General features: G+C 39.1%; 1 protein-coding gene across 7 annotated transcripts in view; it reads left to right on the top strand.

Moving 5' to 3' along the window:
- Positions 1-21,394, top strand: part of ptprfa (protein tyrosine phosphatase receptor type Fa) — a 234,625-nt gene that overhangs the window by 180,263 nt on the left and 32,968 nt on the right. For 2 of the 7 annotated variants that reach the window (XM_034147185.1, XM_034147183.1), the window contains 7 exons: positions 496-752; positions 2,548-2,629; positions 3,345-3,557; positions 11,788-11,951; positions 17,531-17,640; positions 19,373-19,405; positions 19,847-19,944. In XM_034147185.1, coding sequence (XP_034003076.1) covers positions 496-752; positions 2,548-2,629; positions 3,345-3,557; positions 11,788-11,951; positions 17,531-17,640; positions 19,373-19,405; positions 19,847-19,944 — 957 coding nt within the window. Of the gene's footprint in view, positions 1-495; positions 753-2,547; positions 2,630-3,344; positions 3,558-11,787; positions 11,952-14,802; positions 14,815-17,530; positions 17,641-19,372; positions 19,406-19,846; positions 19,945-21,394 lie in introns of all 7 variants that reach the window. The other 5 variants (XM_034147181.1, XM_034147182.1, XM_034147184.1 and 2 more) reach the window with 3 other exon arrangements.

Raw genomic sequence — 21,394 nt, 5'->3', positions numbered from 1 at the left:
AGATGATATGCAACTTTTATATTACAGCTTTCCATTGCACAAATACAGTATTTAAATTGGCCCTATTATGCTCATTTCCGTTTCATATAAGTATGTTCTGCCTGTGACGTGTTTTCATGCTTTAAGGTTAAAAAAGTGCTTTATTAGTCTGCTCTGATTGGTTAACATGGTGCAATGTGTTTGGGCACTAGTCAATAGAATCGTGAGTGTTTCAAAAAAGTATGTCATTATGTTACGGAAGTAGACAAAGGTGTCTAATCGAGGTGTTTCAGGCAGAGGGGAGTTAGGTGTAATAGAATCTTCCTTTTGAGTGAACTTTGGTATGTTTGCCTTTGCAGACCATTTACATACACAAAAACCTATATAACACATATTACAAGAAAAAGAAAAGGCATATTAGGCGCAGTTTCACAGATAACCAGTGTTGCAAACATCATCAATTATATGAAATCCTTTAAACAGTGTCAGTTAAATATTCCTTCTTCCTGGCTTTAGATCCTGTACAACCAGCAGAGTGTGGAGGTCCAGGGCGACCTGAAGAGGAAGCTGATCACTCAGCTGCAGCCAGACACAGATTACTCCTTCGTGCTCATGAGCCGGGGGAACAGTGCTGGGGGGCTCCAGCAGCAGGTGTCCATCAGAACCGCCCCAGACCTGCCGCAGATCAAACCAGCACTATACCAAGAGGATGTGGAGGAGGGGGGGAGAGTGACCATCAGCCTGTCCACTGGGCCTGCTGAAGTCTCTGTCAGGTCAGTGCTGGTTGTGTTGTTATGAGAGGAATGATTCATGACAGATGGCTCTAAAGATGTCTTCTGCACCTCATCACTCAGGACCTGCCTTCTGCCTACTGTGGTCTTATGTTTGTCTTATGATGTTTCTGTTTATATTGTTTTTTGTTTTGTAAGGGAGCTATATGCATGTGTATTTCGCCTGGTATGTACAGTATATACATATACATGTTAATGTATATTATGCCATGCTGTTCTGTGTTCCTGCCTTAAAGGTCACCTATTATGCAAAATCCACTTTTTCATGTCTTTTATACAGAAACATGTGTTCCCTCTGTGGAAAGAGACTCTGAAAGTTTCAGGAAAAAAGATTCCCTCTCTTTTTGTCCTGATCCATTTCTATAAAAACCTGTCTGAAAATGAGCTGATCAGATTTTGGCCACTTTATGATGTCATAACGATTTTTTGGCTTGTGTAACCATTAGCCAATCACCTTATCACATGAATCTCCTCCTAGAGCACCATTGTGTTCTTTACCAACCAAATATCTCTCAGAGGGGCGTGGGGAGTGGCTCCTTATTTTCATCTAAAGTAACAGACAGAGAATCAGCACTTTTGAAACAGGGCTGAAACAGAGAGGATTATGGGATGCTGCAAGGATCTGTTTGGTGTTCGGAGCCAAACACTTCAGAGACGTGATTTGTATATATCTGAGAACTCAAATATATTGATGAAAAAAAGTATATATGGGGACCTTTAAATTAGTAAATAAAATAAATGTGATCACAAAAATCTTTTGAAAAACTGAAAACTGTTACAAATAAACTAGTCGCAACATTATCATTTACTTTCTTTGAATTGCATCAATAATACTACCCAATAATTAAACATATTATAACATTTTAACTCTCTGTCAGAGGCCATTTTTTAAATGAGTATGAGAAGGAGTTATACTTTGGAGTACTTTCACATTGTTGGGTATTGTTAAAGCTAAGAATCTGAGAGAAGTGACCTGAGATAGTGTTATATGTTTGTCTGTGCATCATCGATCAGTGTATGAGTTCTTTGAACACCTTAGAAATCCTCAGCATACAGCAGCCCAGGGAGGCTTACGCTCATTGAAAAACAGTCAGACTCAAACAAACAATATAGCTCAGACACAAGCTTGTCTGCAGCCATTACAATCCTGGTTTTTCCTGTTCTAGCCAGTTCACACCAGCCAATTATCCACTGCAGCAGAAGGTTCTTTTAGGTCAAAGTAGTTCCGAAAGTTCACAAAACATTCAGTCCCACAACACAACAACACCATGATTATATCCTAAAAACCGCACGGCCACGCTTATAAAAACCCCAGTGCTGCCTCTGAGCTGTGTCCTGACACTAGAAAGCAATTTATTTAAGAGGTGAGCTTTAAAACCACAACTATTCAGAATGGAGAATCACAATGCAAAGGCAGCAATTTATTATTCCTCAGCTCGATCAAGATACCAGGCACTGCAAATTACCTAGACTTAATTGTGTTTCAAGTGTTTGCTTCTCTGAATAAATTGCCCAGCAGTAATCTGTAGAAAGACAAGTGGGGCTGATGTTAAACAAAAACGAATACCATATCTGTATGAATGCACAACCCAGACCTTTTCACTTATAGAAAAAGCCTTGAAGGAAAAAGCTATATAACAAGTCTAGAACTGAAAGTCCTTCAGGAAACTGTAAAAGCATTAGAAATAAATAACATTAAAGCTGTGTTTAAAGACTATGTATTTAATGAATTGTATATATATATATATTAATGGTGTTGTGTATTTGTTTGATTCAGGTGGTACTACATAGTTGTTGTCCCTGTCAATCCGGCTTCTCATAGGAGATGGGAAAACCCTGAAGACATGGACATACAGGAGGTGAGTGGATGTGTGTTCACTGTTGAAAGGTGATTAGGTCTGTTTGCAGTCTTATTTAAGCAAATAATCTATTTCGGGAGGCAAGTTCATAAAAGCAGCTACCAGAAAGGCAAACCATTCCAATTTCAAGTTAAGGTTTCTGGTTAAGGTCAGGTTTGGGTTTAAAGTTAGGCAAGGAGAGGTTATGGTTAAAGGTTCAGTTTTTTTTATTCTAACAGTTACCAGCCCTTATTGTTTTTACCTTGTGAGTTTTTGTTTTTGGTCATCATGGCAAAATGGGATTTTACTATACGAAGCTGGAGAATAGACACTTAACATAAAGTATTTACATGATATATTATTAATACATCTAGAAATGTAGAGATTATGTGGGACTCTCCGCCTGTCCGTCCACCCTTCCGCCCTTTCGTTCGTCCCTCTGTCCAGAGAGCATCTTAAATCAATGTATGATTCTTAGTTTTCATTCAATTGTAGGTCTGCTGCTTAACATTTTTTGTTTTGTTTTTCTTCCTCTTTTGTAAATCTAATATTTTTTTATTGAGGTTGATGAATTGATTGCTTGCATTCATTTAAAAAATGACTGCTTCAGATGTCAAGACAGAACACATACATGGCATTCTCATTCATTCTGAGAAAGGACTGTGAAGGAATACTTCCCATAAAATGAACATGTGTGTACGTCTCGTTCACGCACTGTATATCGTCCCTGTGGCAGCTCCTGGAGCCCGGTGCTGACAGCAGCCTGCAGAGGAAGAAGAGACAGAGCCAGAACCTGCTTCAGCCATACATTGCTGCCAAGCTGGACACGCTGCCTGAGCTCTTCACACTGGGCGACGAGAAGAAATACAACGGCTACTACAACAAACCCCTCCCGGGCCAGCAGCAGTATCGCTGCTTCGTTCTGGCTGACCTGACGGACAACGAGTCTGTGAGTGATCTATTTTTATTTATGACTTGAGCATGTAGCATGTCAATATATTTTAAAGGTTCAGTGGTTGAAGCAGGGTGCTGGGCCTTAACACCTTCAAACCTACCCCACTAATGGTAAACAGAGTAGACCAATGTAGCAAAAAACGTTTTCAAATTTTAATGTTATTTCCATTTGTTACATTTCTAAATTTGGAATATTTCAGCCAGTTCTATTAAATGACTGTATCTGTTCTATAAAGGACCTAAGTGATTTCTAGTTTAATGACTCTATATTCATTCATTGCATTGTGTAGTCTGCATTTCAAACCTGCAAAGGCATGCTTCAATATACTCAAAATCCTTTGTGCTTTTACTCTTTTCATACTCTTTTAATGGGCAGGTGAACAATATTTATTTCTGCTATTCATTTCAATATTTTTTTTCAAAATCATTATGTGAGCCGATTAGCCTTTGCCCTTTTAACTGAGGGGAAAGTCTACACCCAAATGTATTGCCTGACTACCGATGCAGCTTCAAAGCATCTCAGACATAACGCACTCAACAGCATTATTGACTGGTCACAGTGTGGTGCTCCCACTCAATGTAAACACAGACCACAATCAGTTTAGGCCATTAAAAGTTCAAATACATTTCTTAAATATTCATGCCAGAAACGAAATAGGGAACATAATGGTGCAATTTCACTTTAAATTAAAAGCAAGAATAAGGAACGATTAAAGAGGCCCTATTATGCCTCTTTTCAGGTTCATATTTGTATGTTGTGTCTCTTCTGTGACATGTCTCCATGCTTACATGTTAAACAAGCTCTTTCTTGTTCTCATACTGCCTGTGCTGCAGCACCTCTTTTCACCCTCTGTCTGAAACCAGAGCCCAGTCTGCTCTGATTGGTTAGCTGGCCGGCTCTGTTGTGATTGGTCAACCGCTCAGAGATGTGTTGGAAATGTCCCGTCCCTTCACCTATCACGTGATATGTGTTGAAGCGCGAGCCAATAGAAACTTGAGTGTAACATGGTAATAGGAGTCAAATCGAGGCGTTCATTCGGGGGCCATAATATGGCCCCTTTAAAACAAGATGGCCGGGCAGTGGTCTGTTAGTGAGGTTCAATTCTATTTCTGATTTGTATCATATTACAGTCAGACACTACATGTAAGGTTCCAGGCAGACAGATGAGCAACATTATGCCAGAGATCAATGTGATTATCTGACGGCCAAATCATTGATTGGTTTGAAGAAATAATCTGCTTTCATGACAAACAAACAGTTATCTCGTGGGAATTCTGATTCTAAAATGAGTTAGGGAAGTCTGGGCCTCAGCCCTTCATTACAATAACCTGTTTATCCCCATGTTGATAAGACACAGCTACAGGGACACTTTTTGAGTATAATGCAATCGCCTTGAAATGAGTGCAACCTTGTGAAACCTGCAACTATGTTTTTCAGCACTGTGGTAAGGCACAGTCTGTATTATTGTTGTACAGGATTGCATTATATATGAAGGTGTTGTTATTTTCTCCACACTGTAATGTTTTTGCGCCCTTCATCAGTGGCCTGTTGGCAGATCCCAAGCTCTGGTAACAATACAAATGATTTTCCGACCAGCCTAGCACCAAATGCCCCCCCTTCTACATTGTAATAGCAGTGACCCCATCAATCCCAATGTGAGAGAAGCAAGTAGAGTATGAAAGTGGATTTAGCTGTAAGAGACAGTCTGCCCTGTCTGCAGCAGTGTGGTGTCAGGAAAGGTTCACCAAGACCGAGGCTGTGCTTGACACTTCGCGCCCTTTAATGAATCGTAAACTCATACCAGAGGACGAGGGCATGGCTGAGGCAACACGGAAAGGTTTTTAATATGCGGATCTATTGCTGATTATTCGTGGCCTTTTAATATCCACAGATGAATAGTCCTTGTAAAACTTCATTCCTACCCTCCGGGTCACATTCTAGTGCTTATGACTGCAGTGTGAGTCCCATACATTTCCCTAAGGCCTTGCATTGCTGAATAAACAGTGTCATGACGGCCATGCTTTTTTTCCCTTCCTGGTGTTTCCTATCTGTTGAACAAAGAGCAGCACCTCGGGGGGGGGGGGTGCACATGTGCCAGGCATGACGCAGTGCAAATCACGTCCTTGAGTCATGCAGATATAGCTCTCAGGCACTGAAGACGTGATCCCTGCTGTCACTCACAAAGCACAGCATTGTCTCTCTAACTTCATATTAGTCATTAACCCTCTTCTTTATTTAATGCTCTATTTCTTGGCATTATCTCAGCATCAAAGAACCACATTGTTCCCCAGCTGATTCTGTTGAGTCAGATATTTATAATCACTATCACATTCCATTCTACTCTTATCTTCTTTTAAAAGAAGATGTATTTGATATCCAAGTGAGATTCCATTTGGCTCTCGAGGGTCTCCATCATCTATTAACCCCAACCTCCTACACAAGCTGATCCAGGGATAGAGTTACATTATCTGTCATTCACATGATGCTTTTATCCAAAGCAACACTACAATACTGTAGAGACTCCTTCAGAGCAATATGGGGTTAAGTATCTTGCCAAAGGACACTTGCACGTGTTGACTGCAATGGCTTGGGATCAACCACTGAGGCCCATTCTACCCCTGAGCCACAGTCATAGCTCCCCTTGTAAAGGAGCTGCATAGAAGGCACTCGCGTAGCTTCCTAACAGAAAAGGTTTCACGAGCGCGAGAGTAAAGACTGCGTTAGTGTGTTATAATGTCATTTTTTGTATCATTGTCTTTATTACATTTCCACATAAGCACAGACAACAACAACAGAAAGATAATCACAAAAAACGTACTTGATAACGATGCTAAGTTAAATATTATCTACCAAAGACATCAACTGACATGACAACACTTAAGATGGAAATGGAATGATAATAAATACAAAATCAAATTGTAAAGAAAGATGGATAGAAAGAGAAAAAAAAAAAAATTCATATACATATATTTATTTTTTAAAGAAAAAAAACGTTTTGTTCTGCCATCCAAATTTGACATGTGGAACTACAAGAAATATAAATGAAAGAAATAAAGAAAGATTGCATGCACTGCTCTGGACAGCCTGCCATGTGGGACGGTGTTTTTTTCTAGCTGCAAGTTCAATGAGTAATATAGATCATTCTTCCTCCTGGTCTTTCAAACACTTAACATCTCCAACCCAGCTCATGAAATACTTTTTCAAAAGTGTGTTTCCCTGAACTGCAAGTGTTATCGGTTTAAAACAGGGAAGCAAAGCCCAGATGCAGTAAATGACACTCAAGCCTGATTCAAAAGAAATCCTGGACGAAAATAGAATACTAATCACATTCATTGAAAACAGTGAGACGGGGACTTGAGAAATGGTATGAAAGAAAAGAGCCAGATAAACAGTATGATCCCTTACAGCAGAGGAAGAAGGAGCTTCGTTTGAATGTAGAGCCCTGAGGGAGAGACAGAGAGGTGAGGAGGAGAGTGAGAGGTGGAGAGAGAAAAAAGAGGGAGCTTAATGGGGGGATAAGTTTGCTTTGCGGGGGGGGGCACCTGAGGGAAATGCATAGACGTCTATGAGAAGGCGTGAAATGCTGCAATCATTGGAGACAGAATGGCTCAGATGCTGGAATCGGCTTCTGATGTGGGAGGGATGCTGAACTTTGGGGAGAAAAGACCGAAAAAAGAGAAGGATGGCATTGCAGAGGACTGAGGATTGTGGGTAATTTGCTGAGCCTACTGGATAACATCCATTTAGTCTCAGAATGAGGCTTCAAAGTTCTGGGAAATAACAAAGCATTCAAAACTCTTTAAATGTTTCTGATTATTGTATGAGTCCATTTTTTCCATTTGGGGAGATTATGGACAATGGAAGCAATATTACAATGTTCAAACTCCTTTCTTTGTAAGCCCACCTCTTCCATCCAGCTAGCAGATGTAGCAGCAGTTTATTTTCCCGCTGAAGGATCATATCTATCTGGTGACGCTGAGATTGATCACCTCCAAACAGCCCCAGAGATTGTCTCAATACCTTTTATAATGCTTCTGTTCTGTGCAGTCTAAAAGTCGGGAAAACTGTCATTTAAAAAAGACTTTCACATCCGTAGGCAACGCTTTGCTTAAAATGCCAAAAAGAAGTAAAGAGAAAAGAAGGATGAAAGAGCTGAGGAGACAGATGAGCTGAGCAAGTTATCAAGCTCCACATCATTTATCTCTTAAGGTTTCTTCTCCTATTTGTAACAGAGTTGGAAGATTTGAGTGATTTCCAACTGTTTGGTAAGGCACTGAAAAGCGACATTGTCCTGGTCTCTCAAGAACATGGACAAGCATCTTATTTTGTATTTTAATAACATGTCCCAGCTATAAAAAAAACACAACATCATGATTGCATGGCTGCGCGTCAGAGACCACTGCGCCTAGAGACCACTGTTTAATGACACATAGAAGCTTTAGTCATTCACCAGTGGGTATTTAACCACTTATTTTATGTTATAGAACAAAACGTGAACATCCTTTAAGCTTGTGTTAACCACAGCTTTTATGTTAGGCATCTAACCACAAACGTGTTCAAAAACAGTTGACTTTGAGACATTTTGGAATTGACACTACTGTATCAGCAGACCACAGAGCGACAGACTGTTGCACAGCAGAACAGGGCTGCCTTTGGTAACAACTAAATGTTGAAAAATGTAAATGTTACCCTTGTAACATTTTAGATATTATGAAATGGACGGTATGTAATAGTATTGTTTTCTTGAAATCCTATGGGTTATTCTAATAATATAACTTTTTACTAAATATTATTCAAATTCTCAAAGAACACAGTTTGTCTGTATGTGTATCCAGAGCCAGTGAGCAACTGACTTTCAAAATAATAATATTAATAATACAAAATAATGATAAGATTACATTTAAAAAAGTTGTCGTTAATGAATGAATGCATTAACGCAATAATAACAACGTGTTAACTTGCCCAGCCTTTATACATACAGTATATATATATAAACATGATGCTGAAAGAGGTTTCTGTAACTCCAAGGAATATGACAATGAATTGCATTTGGATAGTAAAGTAAACAACCTTCCAAATGCATTTTTTTGCAGTTTTGGATGTGTTGGATTTTTTATTCAGCATTCCACTAGATGAAAAATGTTATCAAATCTTGTAAAGCCACAAAGGTCATGTACCATTCATTTGTAAGTGTCAGCCCTGATATAACAAGCTCTGACAATGAATGTTGTATGAAAAAAAAGTTTGCAAATGTTTGGAATTTAATAAATCAATAAGGAAGGACGGCCGTTGATGGGGTGACATTGTTTTAACAAGCAGCGTTGTTGGGTTGTGTTTACAGCTTCCACCCAGAGGAGCTGCATCAGAGCCCCCGTCAGGCTTACAGCTATATTTATAGTCTCATTCGCTAACACAGTCCCACTTTCTGCACTTATGTCTCACCGAACATAAAGAGACAAGCACAACACTTACTTAAAGTGAATGACGCCTTGTAAATCGATCCATGTAACTTCTATTTAATTTTGATATGTTGCCAATATCCAACCTTCTACCAATTTGCACTGCGACTCAGTAATCAGGATAGACATTGTTTTCTTTGAAGCTCAATGATGGCTTATATTTTTCCTTCCAACAATGATGTGATGTTCTGTCACTGCATTATGAAGCCAACACGCCCACAATGAGTCAGGCATCAGTTTATTTGTGAATGTTACACCAAGCATTGTAGCAGCATTTTGACAGGTTTATTTTCAAATAATATTTCGAGGCAAGGACACTTTTGCTCAGGTGACGTCTGTTTTTGACATATCACAAAAACATTTTCTAAGGTTGGGGCGGATTGATAAGTGAAACTAACACAGGACTTTCCCCCTCGAGACTGCTGTTCATGTCCCATATATGATAACATACATTTTCACAACGTTGCTTCATAAATAGCGTACACCTGATCAAGTAGTTTTCACTATGTAAGTCCAATTGTATAATCTGATAAAGCTGATTGACAGAACTACAGAAACAGGACAACTGTCGCAATAAACTGGAATCATCAATATAGTATACAACATTAGAAAGGTCTATGTAATTGGTGAAACTCGGTTAAAGATACAGATAATAGTTAATAGAGCTCAACCTGCTTTAGCCTGGCACGCTCTCAGACATTGTGTGTCTCCTGGCAGCAGTGTGAGGCTGCCATGTAGTCCAATGATGGCATTGACGCAGGCCTCAGGTCAGCACAGCTGTCCAGAAGGCCTAGTGAAGGTGTTTGTATTATTAGATTTGTCCTCAAAAGATGTCCCTGATGTGGATCCTCCACCGGGCTTCTTTGCTCCTCTCAGGCCTCACAGGGGACTCTCCATAAGGAGCCATGCACTCCCAATGCAGCCAGCACAGCAGCCTGCCTCTGATACCCCCACCAACACAACTGCAACCAACATGTTTGTATATGCAGCTTAATCTCTCAAAATAATTCTGCCTCATTGAACACACAACCAATATTGTCAAAATATTTAAATATAGGAAAGAACTCACACAGATTCAGATATTGCATTTAGAACTGGCTGTATTACTCATTGTTCATCCATGTCTTGATTATATTATAGAGTATGAAATAAGAACCGGAATTTGCTCTTTCTTTTCTACTCAGGATTTATGTTGGTACCTATTTATATCTGTTCAGGTCTTCTCTCAATTTATTTTACAAAATGTCATAATAGTCTAAATATGAAAGCATGTGAGTGCACAGTGATGGTAGTATAATGTCATAATAATTATAATAGTAACGTTTATAGTGTAGCGTTTGATTCTCTATTCTGTCTTAATAATTGAAACTGCAGAGGTGTCCTTTAAGGGTCACTTGTCTGCCTTTAAGGGGGACATAACTATCAAACACTTGCGATTATATTGGCTAGCGTTCTAACACATTGTAAGTGATAGGCAGGACATCTCTATCACAACAGAGCCGGCCAGCTAACCAATCAGAGCAGACTGGGCTCTGGTTTCAGACAGAGGGTGAAAAGAGGTGCTGCAGCTCAGGCAGTATGAGAGAAATAAAGAGCTTTTTGAACATTAAAGCATGGAGACAGTGGAGACATAAAATATAAATATGACCCTGAAAATGAGCAGAATAGCTCCTTTTAGCAATGCATCAAACCCCAAACTGCTCCCCAGTCCCTCTGACACCTCTCCACCAGTGTGTGGGAAAAGGTTGTGTCTCTGGCCTGTGTGTGGTGTAACTGACTGTAAGTAACACCAGAGAGAGAGCTGAATTGCTCCTTCAGCGATTAATACAAATGTTTTAATTTCACAAAAGAAAAAGTGTTTTATTTGCAAAACTTATATCAGTTTGGCAAGTTGATTGTTGATTGTTGATTGTTGATTGTTGATTGTTGATTGTAGTAAAACAGATTGAGTACATAGTTATTCTCAGTGTATTATTTCTTAATCTACTCGCTGTTGTGTATAAGTTACTGACTCTGGTCCTCCTCCTCTGGTCCTCCTCCTCTGGTCCTCCTCCTCTGGTCCTCCTCTGGTCCTCCTCTGGTCCTCCTCTGGTCCTCCTCTGGTCCTCCTCCTCTGGTCCTCCTCCTCTGGTCCTCCTCCTCTGGTCCTCCTCCTCTGGTCCTCCTCTGGTCCTCCTCTGGTCCTCCTCTGGTCCTCTCCTCCTCTGGTCCTCCTCTGGTCCTCTCCTCCTCTGGTCCTCCTCTGGTCCTCCTCCTCTGGTCCTCCTCTGGTCCTCCTCCTCTGGTCCTCCTCCTCTGGTCCTCCTCTGGTCCTCCTCTGGTCCTCCTCCTCTGGTCCTCCTCTGGTCCTCCTCTGGTCCTCCTCTGGTCCTCTCCTCCTCTGGTCCTCCTCTGGTCCTCCTCTGGTCCTCCTCTGGTCCTCTCCTCCTCTGGTCCTCCTCCTCTGGTCCTCCTCCTCTGGTCCTCCTCCTCTGGTCCTCCTCCTCTGGTCCTCCTCTGGTCCTCCTCCTCTGGTCCTCCTCTGGTCCTCCTCTGGTCCTCCTCTGGTCCTCTCCTCTGGTCCTCCTCTGGTCCTCCTCTGGTCCTCCTCTGGTCCTCCTCTGGTCCTCCTCCTCTGGTCCTCCTCTGGTCCTCCTCCTCTGGTCCTCCTCTGGTACTCCTCTGGTCCTCCTCTGGTCCTCCTCTGGTCCTTTCCTCCCCTGGTCCTCCCCTGGTCCTCCCCTGGTCCTCCTCCTCTGGTCCTCCCCTGGTCCTCCTCCTCTCAGCAGAGGACCTTTGCAGCCAGCCCGTTCTCGGAGCCCTTCATGGTGAAGCTCCACAGCGGGATGAGCCGGCACGCCGAGGAGCCGGAGATGCTGTGGGTGATGGGGCCGGTGCTGGCAGTCATCCTCATCATCATCATAGTCATTGCCATTCTACTCTTCAAGAGGTGAGTCTGAGAGGCAAAGCTGCACACACCAGGCGGGGGTACTCAGGAGCTGATTGACATTTTTGTCAGTGGTCCATCTGTATAGTTTACGTTATATTTTTTAAATTTATAAAACTCAAATACTCATCTACAAAATATCAAATTAAAAGTCGATAATAAGTCATTATGTATACTGACCTAAAAAAAAATTTAGGAATTATTTTATTTAAACATTTCAAATGAACAAAGATTTTTTTTAAACTACAATTGAATACATAACAAATATTTCAAAAAGTCTCAAATACACGCTAGTATTCAAACCTCTGCTATGTTTTATTTATCATATTTTTATAAATTGTTTTAAATTCACTAAGTGTATCATAATGTCTTTGGAGCACTGCTGTTATTATGGAAAATGAGGATAACCAGTCACAGTAAGATGTGCTTGTTTGAATTTATAAATATATGCTTTAAATGCAAAATATATATTTTATTTTTGATTAAAGAATCATATCTACCCTCTTTATTGAACAATTATAGATTTAATTATCATCCATAATAAATAATTAGATTTAAGAATGTTGCGGTCTCCCACTTATTAGTAAGGGAAATACCATTTAACAGTAATATTAGCATACAAATGTTCATGTTCTCTCTCTGGACTAGTCTGAGTGTACCTCGAAGGCAGTGCATGTCCTTCGTGTTCCTCCTCGTATCATCTAGCTGAGCGATCATTTCAGCACAGTCCAGAGAGACACCCCGAGCATTTTCTTCAGCACAGCAGATGACAAGAACATTTGACAAAAGTGAGGCACCAAGAAATGGTCAGAGTGAAGTCCCAGAGTAGAGACAGACATTCGTCTTGGCCGTGGCAGCCTGAAGGCACCGGCCCTCCGCGGCAGATGGGAGGAAGATGCTGGCCCCGTGGCGCCGCTCTTCCAGGCTAACAGTTGGCTCGTGCTGCCTGTGCTTGGATAAAACATCTGGAACTGCTCAATGCGCTGACGGGGCCTCCATATGGCTCCTACTTTGCTACACATGCTCATTATCTAGGGATGTGTCTGAATTTGTACATTCATCTGTACTGTACTCAGTGAGGAAAACAGCTCTATTATTAACACAAGCTCGTCCCACAAACAATTGCTGATGAACATATTTAATACATTACTGCCAACATATTCTTAAATATATCATAGTATTTAAAATGGTTGAATGTGGTTTTTCCTACTTTCTAAACAGCCAGTGCTTTCCATCTACTCCTTGTACACTTTGACAAAATAGTTGAGTTAACCCATCACAAGGAATATCAAATACTGTTGCTTTTGATTTAAAAACTGTTAAGTCTGAAATCAGAAGGATGAGTAGTCTGCTGAAAAAGTGCTTTACTAACAATCTATTGTGAGGGAAACTACTTATTTTACAGTCTACCCAATCAGTCTTTAGCCAATCCCGCTAGCAGTATAGATGCAAACTCTAGATAGCTAACTTAAAATGTAAAACTGCATTTTGTTGTATGCAAACTTAAACTCTGTACAATGATGTTGAGTGTACCTCTTTTCCCGAGAGCACACATAACATGTGGGTTGATACAAAAATAGGTACCACTCTACAATAAGACTACCCTTATACAGTAAAGGGTTTACGAATAGTTTGTAATTCATTTATGAATTAGGTTGTGAACACTTTATAAATCATGAATAAGCTTTTATAAGACATGAGATTATCAGGGCAACTGTGACCGGTTGCTTGCCAAATAGTGAGCCCACATTTATCTGTACTGCTAAGTCTTATATTGGCTACTTAGCTTACTTCATCTTCTTCATCAGCCAGCATCCTTGGTATGTTGTTCACCGAGTGGATTCTCGTAGCCAATGTAAGGCTTAGTCATCTTGCCAAATAGTGAGCCTGTGTTGATGTATGAAAACTATGTTAGAACTGGTTTATAAATGGTTCTTAATGATAAATAAAGTGTTTACAACCTAATTCATAACCTAATTATAAACCCTTTATGAATCCTTTTATAAGGGTAGTCTTATTGTAAAGTGGTACCAACAAATATATAATTCTGAGAACATATTTTTTCTTACATTCTCCTATTTTAAGAGTACCTTGTTTTGATTTTAATAAGTACATGCAGCAATTCCGCCGCAGCAAAAATAAAAAGTCAGTCAAGATAAATCATTTACCACGTAAACTCTTTGTTATTTAGATCTAGTTTTTTTCTAAATATTTTTAATGGGATCTTTCTTTATTTATTTTTGACACACAGCCAAACAATGGATCCTTTCACTGTGTCAATGCAGTGACTGCATCCCTAAATCAAGTAGTTTGAGCAGACACTGTGCTCTATAGTGCATTTGATCCTATGCTGATGCTTTGAAAATCAAACAGTTACCTTTTGTGTCATTTGAACAGGTTTCGTGGCCCTAAAAAAAGATGTGGTTGGTGCCCCAGTGTGTGCCCAATATAGCCCAATATCACAAACTACGAGTTAATGTTAGACGGACAAACTGCAGGGCAGGAAATCTTTTTTTGATATATGTGGCAGGGACACATTCATGCTAAAAGGGGGTTTAAAATGTCACTGTGAGTATTGTTGAGATGAGTATAATTCATGGGAGAGCAGGAAGTGACCACCAACAGCTAATATTTCTTACTGACCATATCGTTCTAAACAGCGATAAAAGAAGATGTATGCTGCTCAGTGGCTGTGGATCAGATAAATAGTGGAAGTAATAAACAGGTGCTGTAACGTGCTCTGTCAGGTGCACGGTGACACTGTGTTGTGGCATTCCTGCTGCTGACAGCTTGTAAATGAATCCTTTCTTACTCTGCTCTCTTTTCCACTGTTTGCTTGATTCTGTGGATGCAGCAAACAAGAAAGGTTGGTGCCTCCGTCTGATCTTACACGGCTTCACTAATGTGCATAGCTTCTTGTTTGAAGATCTTTGGTGTGATTGCAGATTTAATTTAACTTCTTCAAACTATCATGCCTCATAAATTTTCCATCAGATTCTTTTTGAAGCCATATCTGAATTATTTTATGATTCTCGTTCATAAAGACATGTTTTTTTTACTACTACTTTACTTTTAGTTTTTATTTCTCTCAACAACATATCATCCTCCGAATAAAACTGACGCCTGACTGCAAATAATATCCACACAGCTATATACTCATTTTGCTAATTAGGGGGAGCCAATCCATTTACAGATTTAACTTTTGTCCTTTGCCTATTGAAGAGGATTGTGTTTAACATAGTTTATCTTATCATACATGTAGGTAGCTAATGGGAATTGATTGAAAGAAAAAAGAAGCAAGGCAACATATTGAATTTATCTGGCCTGAAAGTTACAACTTTAGTATTCTGATGCATAAATATATAATGCATTTCTTTGCAGTTATATGTCTTAAAAATATGCGTTACCTTTATTCACAGCACAGATATTAAATACTTAAATACTTAATGTGATTTCACTTCAAAATAAGCCTATGCTTGAAATCGTCAGCAGTGTTGGAATATGGAAAAAGTATAAGCATTAGAGAAGAAGTAGTAAGCTAGGAGTTTATAGAGTCAACGCTTATTTCTTAGTTTGGGAGGTTTGCTTCATAATAATTGAGTTTTAGGCTTTGGATAGACTAACCACATCTTGACTCCAGCTCTGTTCTTAACACACAGATATTAGCCATATATTTAACTGAACTCTCTGATGTAAAATGAGCACATATCCCAAAATGTTTAACTATTTTCTGGTTCAGTTAGGTCCTGATCAATACATTCTATATCTGATTTGATTAATTAATAACCGTTTCAGAGCCTGTGAGTATGTATTTTACTTTCAGTCAACACAGACACTAGTTTTATTGGTCTTATAACATGGAACTAGGTGTTGTATTGTAATTTAATCTTTTGAAAATACCATTGTCTAAAATGTCATTTGATAAAGGCTCAAAATGTAATTAACATAGGCTAAGGGGCAAGTTGCTCTTCACAATTTTTCCATCGGTAAATAATGCTGGTAAAAATGTTATTTAAAAAAAATTCCAACACAAATCTAACATCCGAAATGAAAGTAGATGACTGGTTTGCACATACAAGAGAAGATACAATATTGAAAATAAGAGATCATGTAAAATAATCATTCGACATTGAACATCCCCCTAACTTTTCCATTTAATATTCTGTAATAAAGCTTTCAGTTGATGTAAAGAGTTACAGTAAACGCAGCTGTACGCACATCAGCTGTTAGTTCAAGTACAAAGACACTGATAAGTCACATTTAACAAGGAGCTTGCACGTTTGTAGCATGCAGAAATACATGCACTCAGCTTCGTCACCATTAGCCAAATCTGTGGACGCCAGGCTGCTGTACCGATTACTCAGCCTGTTTGTTTCACACATATTGGGCAAATTAAGATTTAGGCACTGGACATTAAACATGACTGGCAGCTTGTTCTAACATACTGTGACATTCATTGCTTTCCATTACTGATTTCACTCAAGATGGAAGGTCTCCCAACAGCGGGAAGAAATCAGTTTTACATGAATTCCATCAAGAGTTTTTCAGCATCAGTGACCCAGCCTGCCCTTTTTCTAATATATATGGTTCCTAACCACGCTCTACCCATGCATACTCACAGTACACAACACCCATTAATCAGAATCCGCAGCTCCATTAAGTAAAACTCATACAATGTCTTGTGAATTGGAAATGTAAGAAGATTTAGCTGCAACTTACTTATTACTTCTAAGTTATAAATTATTCATATTCGTTGTCCCTCTTTTTTTATTTTAGGGGTCAGAGATCACTTCTCCCATGCTTTACAAAAATACTTAAAAGGTTGGTTTATATTAAGTGTTCAGGCATCTTCAGGTGCACCTCATTTCACAGGGATCCATTCTTCAACCCCTTTTATTTCTCACATCATTTTTATTTCTGTCATTTTTGCTCATGATACTAGCTTATTTTTTACTTAAAATTGTTCCACAGTTATTTTTGAAAATAACTGATTAGATTTAATTTCATTCATTTCAATTAGTTGTTTTTTATGTGCAAAAAGACTATATTACCCTTTTTTTTTTTTTACATGGTTTGTAAATAATGTATGAATTAAGGTGATCTTGATTGTGGTTAATAATAACCTTTGTTATGTCCCACCTTATAGTAGGGCTGTGACCAAATATAAATATAATATATATATATATATGCACAGATTATTTGAAGAAAAACAACTAACATCTAAACAAAAATACATTGTGTGTGCCTTGTGAAATCAATTTTTTATATTTGTAATGCCCAATGTCCATCAAAGATAGAGAGCCATAATCTGTTTAGAATCCATATTTGTAAAAAGGCTGGTGTATAAAAATTACTCTCAAAAGCTTTTTAGCCGATTGTTTTCTCCAAATTTCAATAGTTAGAACTAACTAGACTGCCTCCCATTATCACCTGTCATTCCCTAATTTTGAGCATTATTTTCTACTTGATTTCAAATACATTTTCATTTTAAAGTTCTTCCCTGTTTGAGATACGGTTGAGTTATTGTGGCCTGTTCTAACTTGGTTACCTTCTCTTATTTCACCACTTCTTCATTCCCCTAGGAAACGAACATGTCCAGCCAAGGATGAGCACATGGCAGGCGTCAAGGACTCTCTGCTGGCCCACTCCTCAGACCCTGTGGAGATGAGGAGACTCAACTATCAGACACAAGGCATGAACACACACACACAGAAACACACACACACACACACACACACACACACACACACACACACACACACACAAACAACTGTCCCCAGCACCCAACTTACATGTATTCATGCTAAGCCAGTCATGCCTGAAAGCAGAGGTACAATATATGATGTACCAACTGTAGTATAATTAAAAAATCATTATAAATGGGCATTTATTTTTAAACTGTATTGAATAAAAATGCTACAAGCAACCAACATTTAGTGACAGGCGTTTGAATCTGACACAAAAATAACATGGTTGCTAAAGGTATCTTCTGGAACATTACTTCTTAACATCACCCATAACTGGATGTCAGTAAGAACAGTGGGTTTACTGAAGGTTGCTCTGAATTTGTTAGCCATTTTTAAATATGTCAAGGGGGTGTATTCAGGTTATATCACACTTTTAAATGGCTATTTAATAACTCCAATTATTCTGGTCATTTCACAGTAAATGTGGTTGTCATTAGCTGTTGCAAGGCTGTGGTAATGATAATTATAAAACATTAAATCAGACCATTCATTAAACATAGGAAATATCATTGACCAAAGCTTGCCCCTAGCCTTAAGTGCAAAGGTTCCTAAATCAGGACAAAAAAAGAGCTTGTCATACATTAATATTGGCTTAAAATTAATGTGCTTTTCTTATTTATAGATGAATTCAAAATACGGTAACCATTTTGCAATTACAAACTATTGCAAATTCCAGACACAGAGCAACAATTCCTCCAAATTATAAAACGAAATGTGTAGTTTGCTACCTCCCTCTATAACAACTCATATAATTGTTTTTCTGATCTATCACCACTATCATTTCAGGACGATTTATGGCATCTCTTTAAGTAAGCATTAGATCTGTAGGGCACACATAACGTTGCTTGTTATGATTAGAAATATTTTCTGTTTCAGTCCTCCCCTGATTAGTTAACCCCCACTATCTTTTAGTGTTGATGGTTTAGTTATACACCTGGATAAAGGATATCTGTGGACACATCTAAGGAGACGACAATCCCAAAACTAATTTTGTTGAGGATTGTTTAAGTGTTCTAGATCAGTCTTTGTTTATCTGGGAATTAAGTTGTCCGTCTATCTGGCTCATCTCTGAAAGTTAAAACTGTCTCTTTTGGGGGAATTTTGTAGGGCTGGTTTGGTCTTTCTTTTACATTCATGTTCAGATCATTTTAAAGTTAATGTCCTTACCCGGATCCTGTACCCTCAACTGATGTTGCTTTTATGATAGGAAAGTGCCTCAGCTATTGAGAAGATGTTTCTCGAATTAATCTGGATTAAGATTCAAGTTTTGTTTTTCAGGGAGTTATTCTTACGTATTTCCTGCAGCAACGGTTTGACTGAAGAAAAAGTACTTTTCGGTGTATTTGAGAATCTGCAACATGATGTGTTTTCTTGTGTTGGTTGGGCACATTTCTTAGAACAGCAACGTATGTAACCATACATTAATGTGGTGAATTCACCAACTAAATAACAACTAGTGACTAAATGGCTAAAGACTGAAGTCACTTCATACGTTAGGAAGCAATGAATATTTAAGGACATTTTATTGACACATCAAACTGCAAGACAGTGCAGAAAACAACCAGACATACAGCTCCCCTGTGCTCCCTGTGTTCCTTTCCCATGATTCTTTTCTTTTCTCTGTCCCCTCCTAACTGACCCCTGTTCTGTTTGTTTTGCCTCGTCTTTCCCCCACAGGTTCAAGTGCCCTCAGTTGCCCGAAAACTCCAAGTTAGTTTTCACCCCTCTTGTGTTTTATTAATGTTTTCTCCTATTCCCCCCTCCTTCCCTTTATACATCACCCATTCTCTCACACTCTCATGGTCTATTCATATCAGCCATTCACACCAAATGGCTGTCATTAAAACTGAGATACAAAACACAAAAAGAATCAGTGTAAGACACTGTGGGTAGTTTACACCCTTGCCGCCTGTTTATCACCTTCCCACCCACCTATTGCTTTATGGGATTTCTTTAACCAATCAGCATGCTCCTTAACGCTCACTTTGCCAGTGTGGTTGTGGCATGATGTTGAAAAGCTGCACAGTCATACATGATGCCTCTGCACACCACACAGCACTCTCACTGTCACTCCATATTGTGTGTGTGCGTTTGAGTGTGTGTTTGTGTGTGAGAAATAAACTGTACTTACCACTGGTCCTCTCGCTGCAGGGATGAGGGAACATCCTTCCATTCCTATCTCTGACCTGGCAGACTACATCGAGAGACTCAAGGCCAATGACGGTCTGCGCTTCTCTCAGGAGTACGAGGTAACTTTCTGCTTTATACATGACTTTCCACTGAAGCAATACACTTTTCAGTCGGGATGTAACAATACCGAGATGTCAGGGAAGGAAGTTAAAAAGTTAACAATACAAAATTAATGACGTTAAAAAAAAAAATTATGGCATTTTCAATTGTAAAGAATATGTTTTTCGTTTTAACCTAAAGTGCTTCTACTTTTCTCTTTAATAAAATAAATGTGCCATGACGTGATGAGCAATCCTAGCTTGAATGCTAGGCTCGGTGGGCCTTGCTAAGAAAAGCATTGGGGAGCAATTGGCTTGCACGCAAAGGATGACTGTAATCTGTCTTATTGACTAGAAGTGCATCTACAGTAAGAGTAGAAATGGTGAACTTACATTTCACCACTGAAGATCAGGGTTTACATATAAATCAATAAGAACTATTCTGTTACAACTTTATTAAAGTTGTACCAACTAATGTATGTCTAGGAAGCATGTTGTTTGAACCATGGCATAAACAAAGACGGTGTTTTTACGAAAGAAGCGCCCGCTCATGGTGAAACCTTGCAATAACATGAATAGGCGTCGTAACACTGGAATCTAGACACGCTCTGTCAGAAAACATAGTGCCAGAGTCTTGGATTTCTCAGGGAGTCAGCTGTCAGTTGGCTGTCAGTTGGCCGTCAGCTGGCTCTTCCACAGCTTGGAGCGAGATAAATGTAGCTGTATGATTGCGATCTCTGCTGTTTAAACTAAAACAATACAGCTTTTGACAATGAGAGATAGTAGAAAGCAGCTCTAAACAACCATGTAACATCATCACAGTCTCCCAGCATTACCAAGATATTTATCTGATCAGGAGACTCGATATATTGTTACACCCCTACTTTTAAGGCATATTCAGTGTATTTGTTATTTTTTCTGCAACAATTTAGATAGTATGTCGAATTTATAGTGAAATGATACACTTCTGTGTTGTTTATATGTTTAACCAACAAGTATTACATGGAGCATTCCCTCCGTTGGTGAAGACCAAACAAAGTTCTATGGTGGTCTCAAGTTTTCAAGTGAACTCTAAAGAGGTCCCTTTCTGGTGCCAATTCCATGATGCTACTATAAATGTGCCATATCATTGGTTGAACTTGTATTTCCTGTGTTGGAAAATGTTTTTTGTTTCAGTAATGCTTAGGATGAAATTAATGTTTTCCAATACCCATCTGTACAATCTTTTTCTCAGGTAAGTACATTTTTTCCGGCCACATTGTCTGATGTGTTTTTATTCTTAAGTCTCTGGCTTACCATTGCAGTAAGGTTCAGCATTAGTGTAAAAAAGAAATACAGTTCATACTGCTAAGTATACATAAATCTCTGCCTCCTTTCCAAGAATAATATCCTACTGCTTTTACCTACTGTAAAAGCCAGTGAGGGATTATGGATTGTTGATGTCCTACAAAGGAAGGCCATTTGCATTTAA

The sequence above is a fragment of the Trematomus bernacchii genome, unplaced genomic scaffold (genome assembly GCF_902827165.1).
Source record: "Trematomus bernacchii unplaced genomic scaffold, fTreBer1.1, whole genome shotgun sequence".
Lineage (NCBI taxonomy): Eukaryota > Metazoa > Chordata > Actinopteri > Perciformes > Nototheniidae > Trematomus > Trematomus bernacchii.
This window is presented reverse-complemented; position numbering and strand designations above follow the sequence as displayed.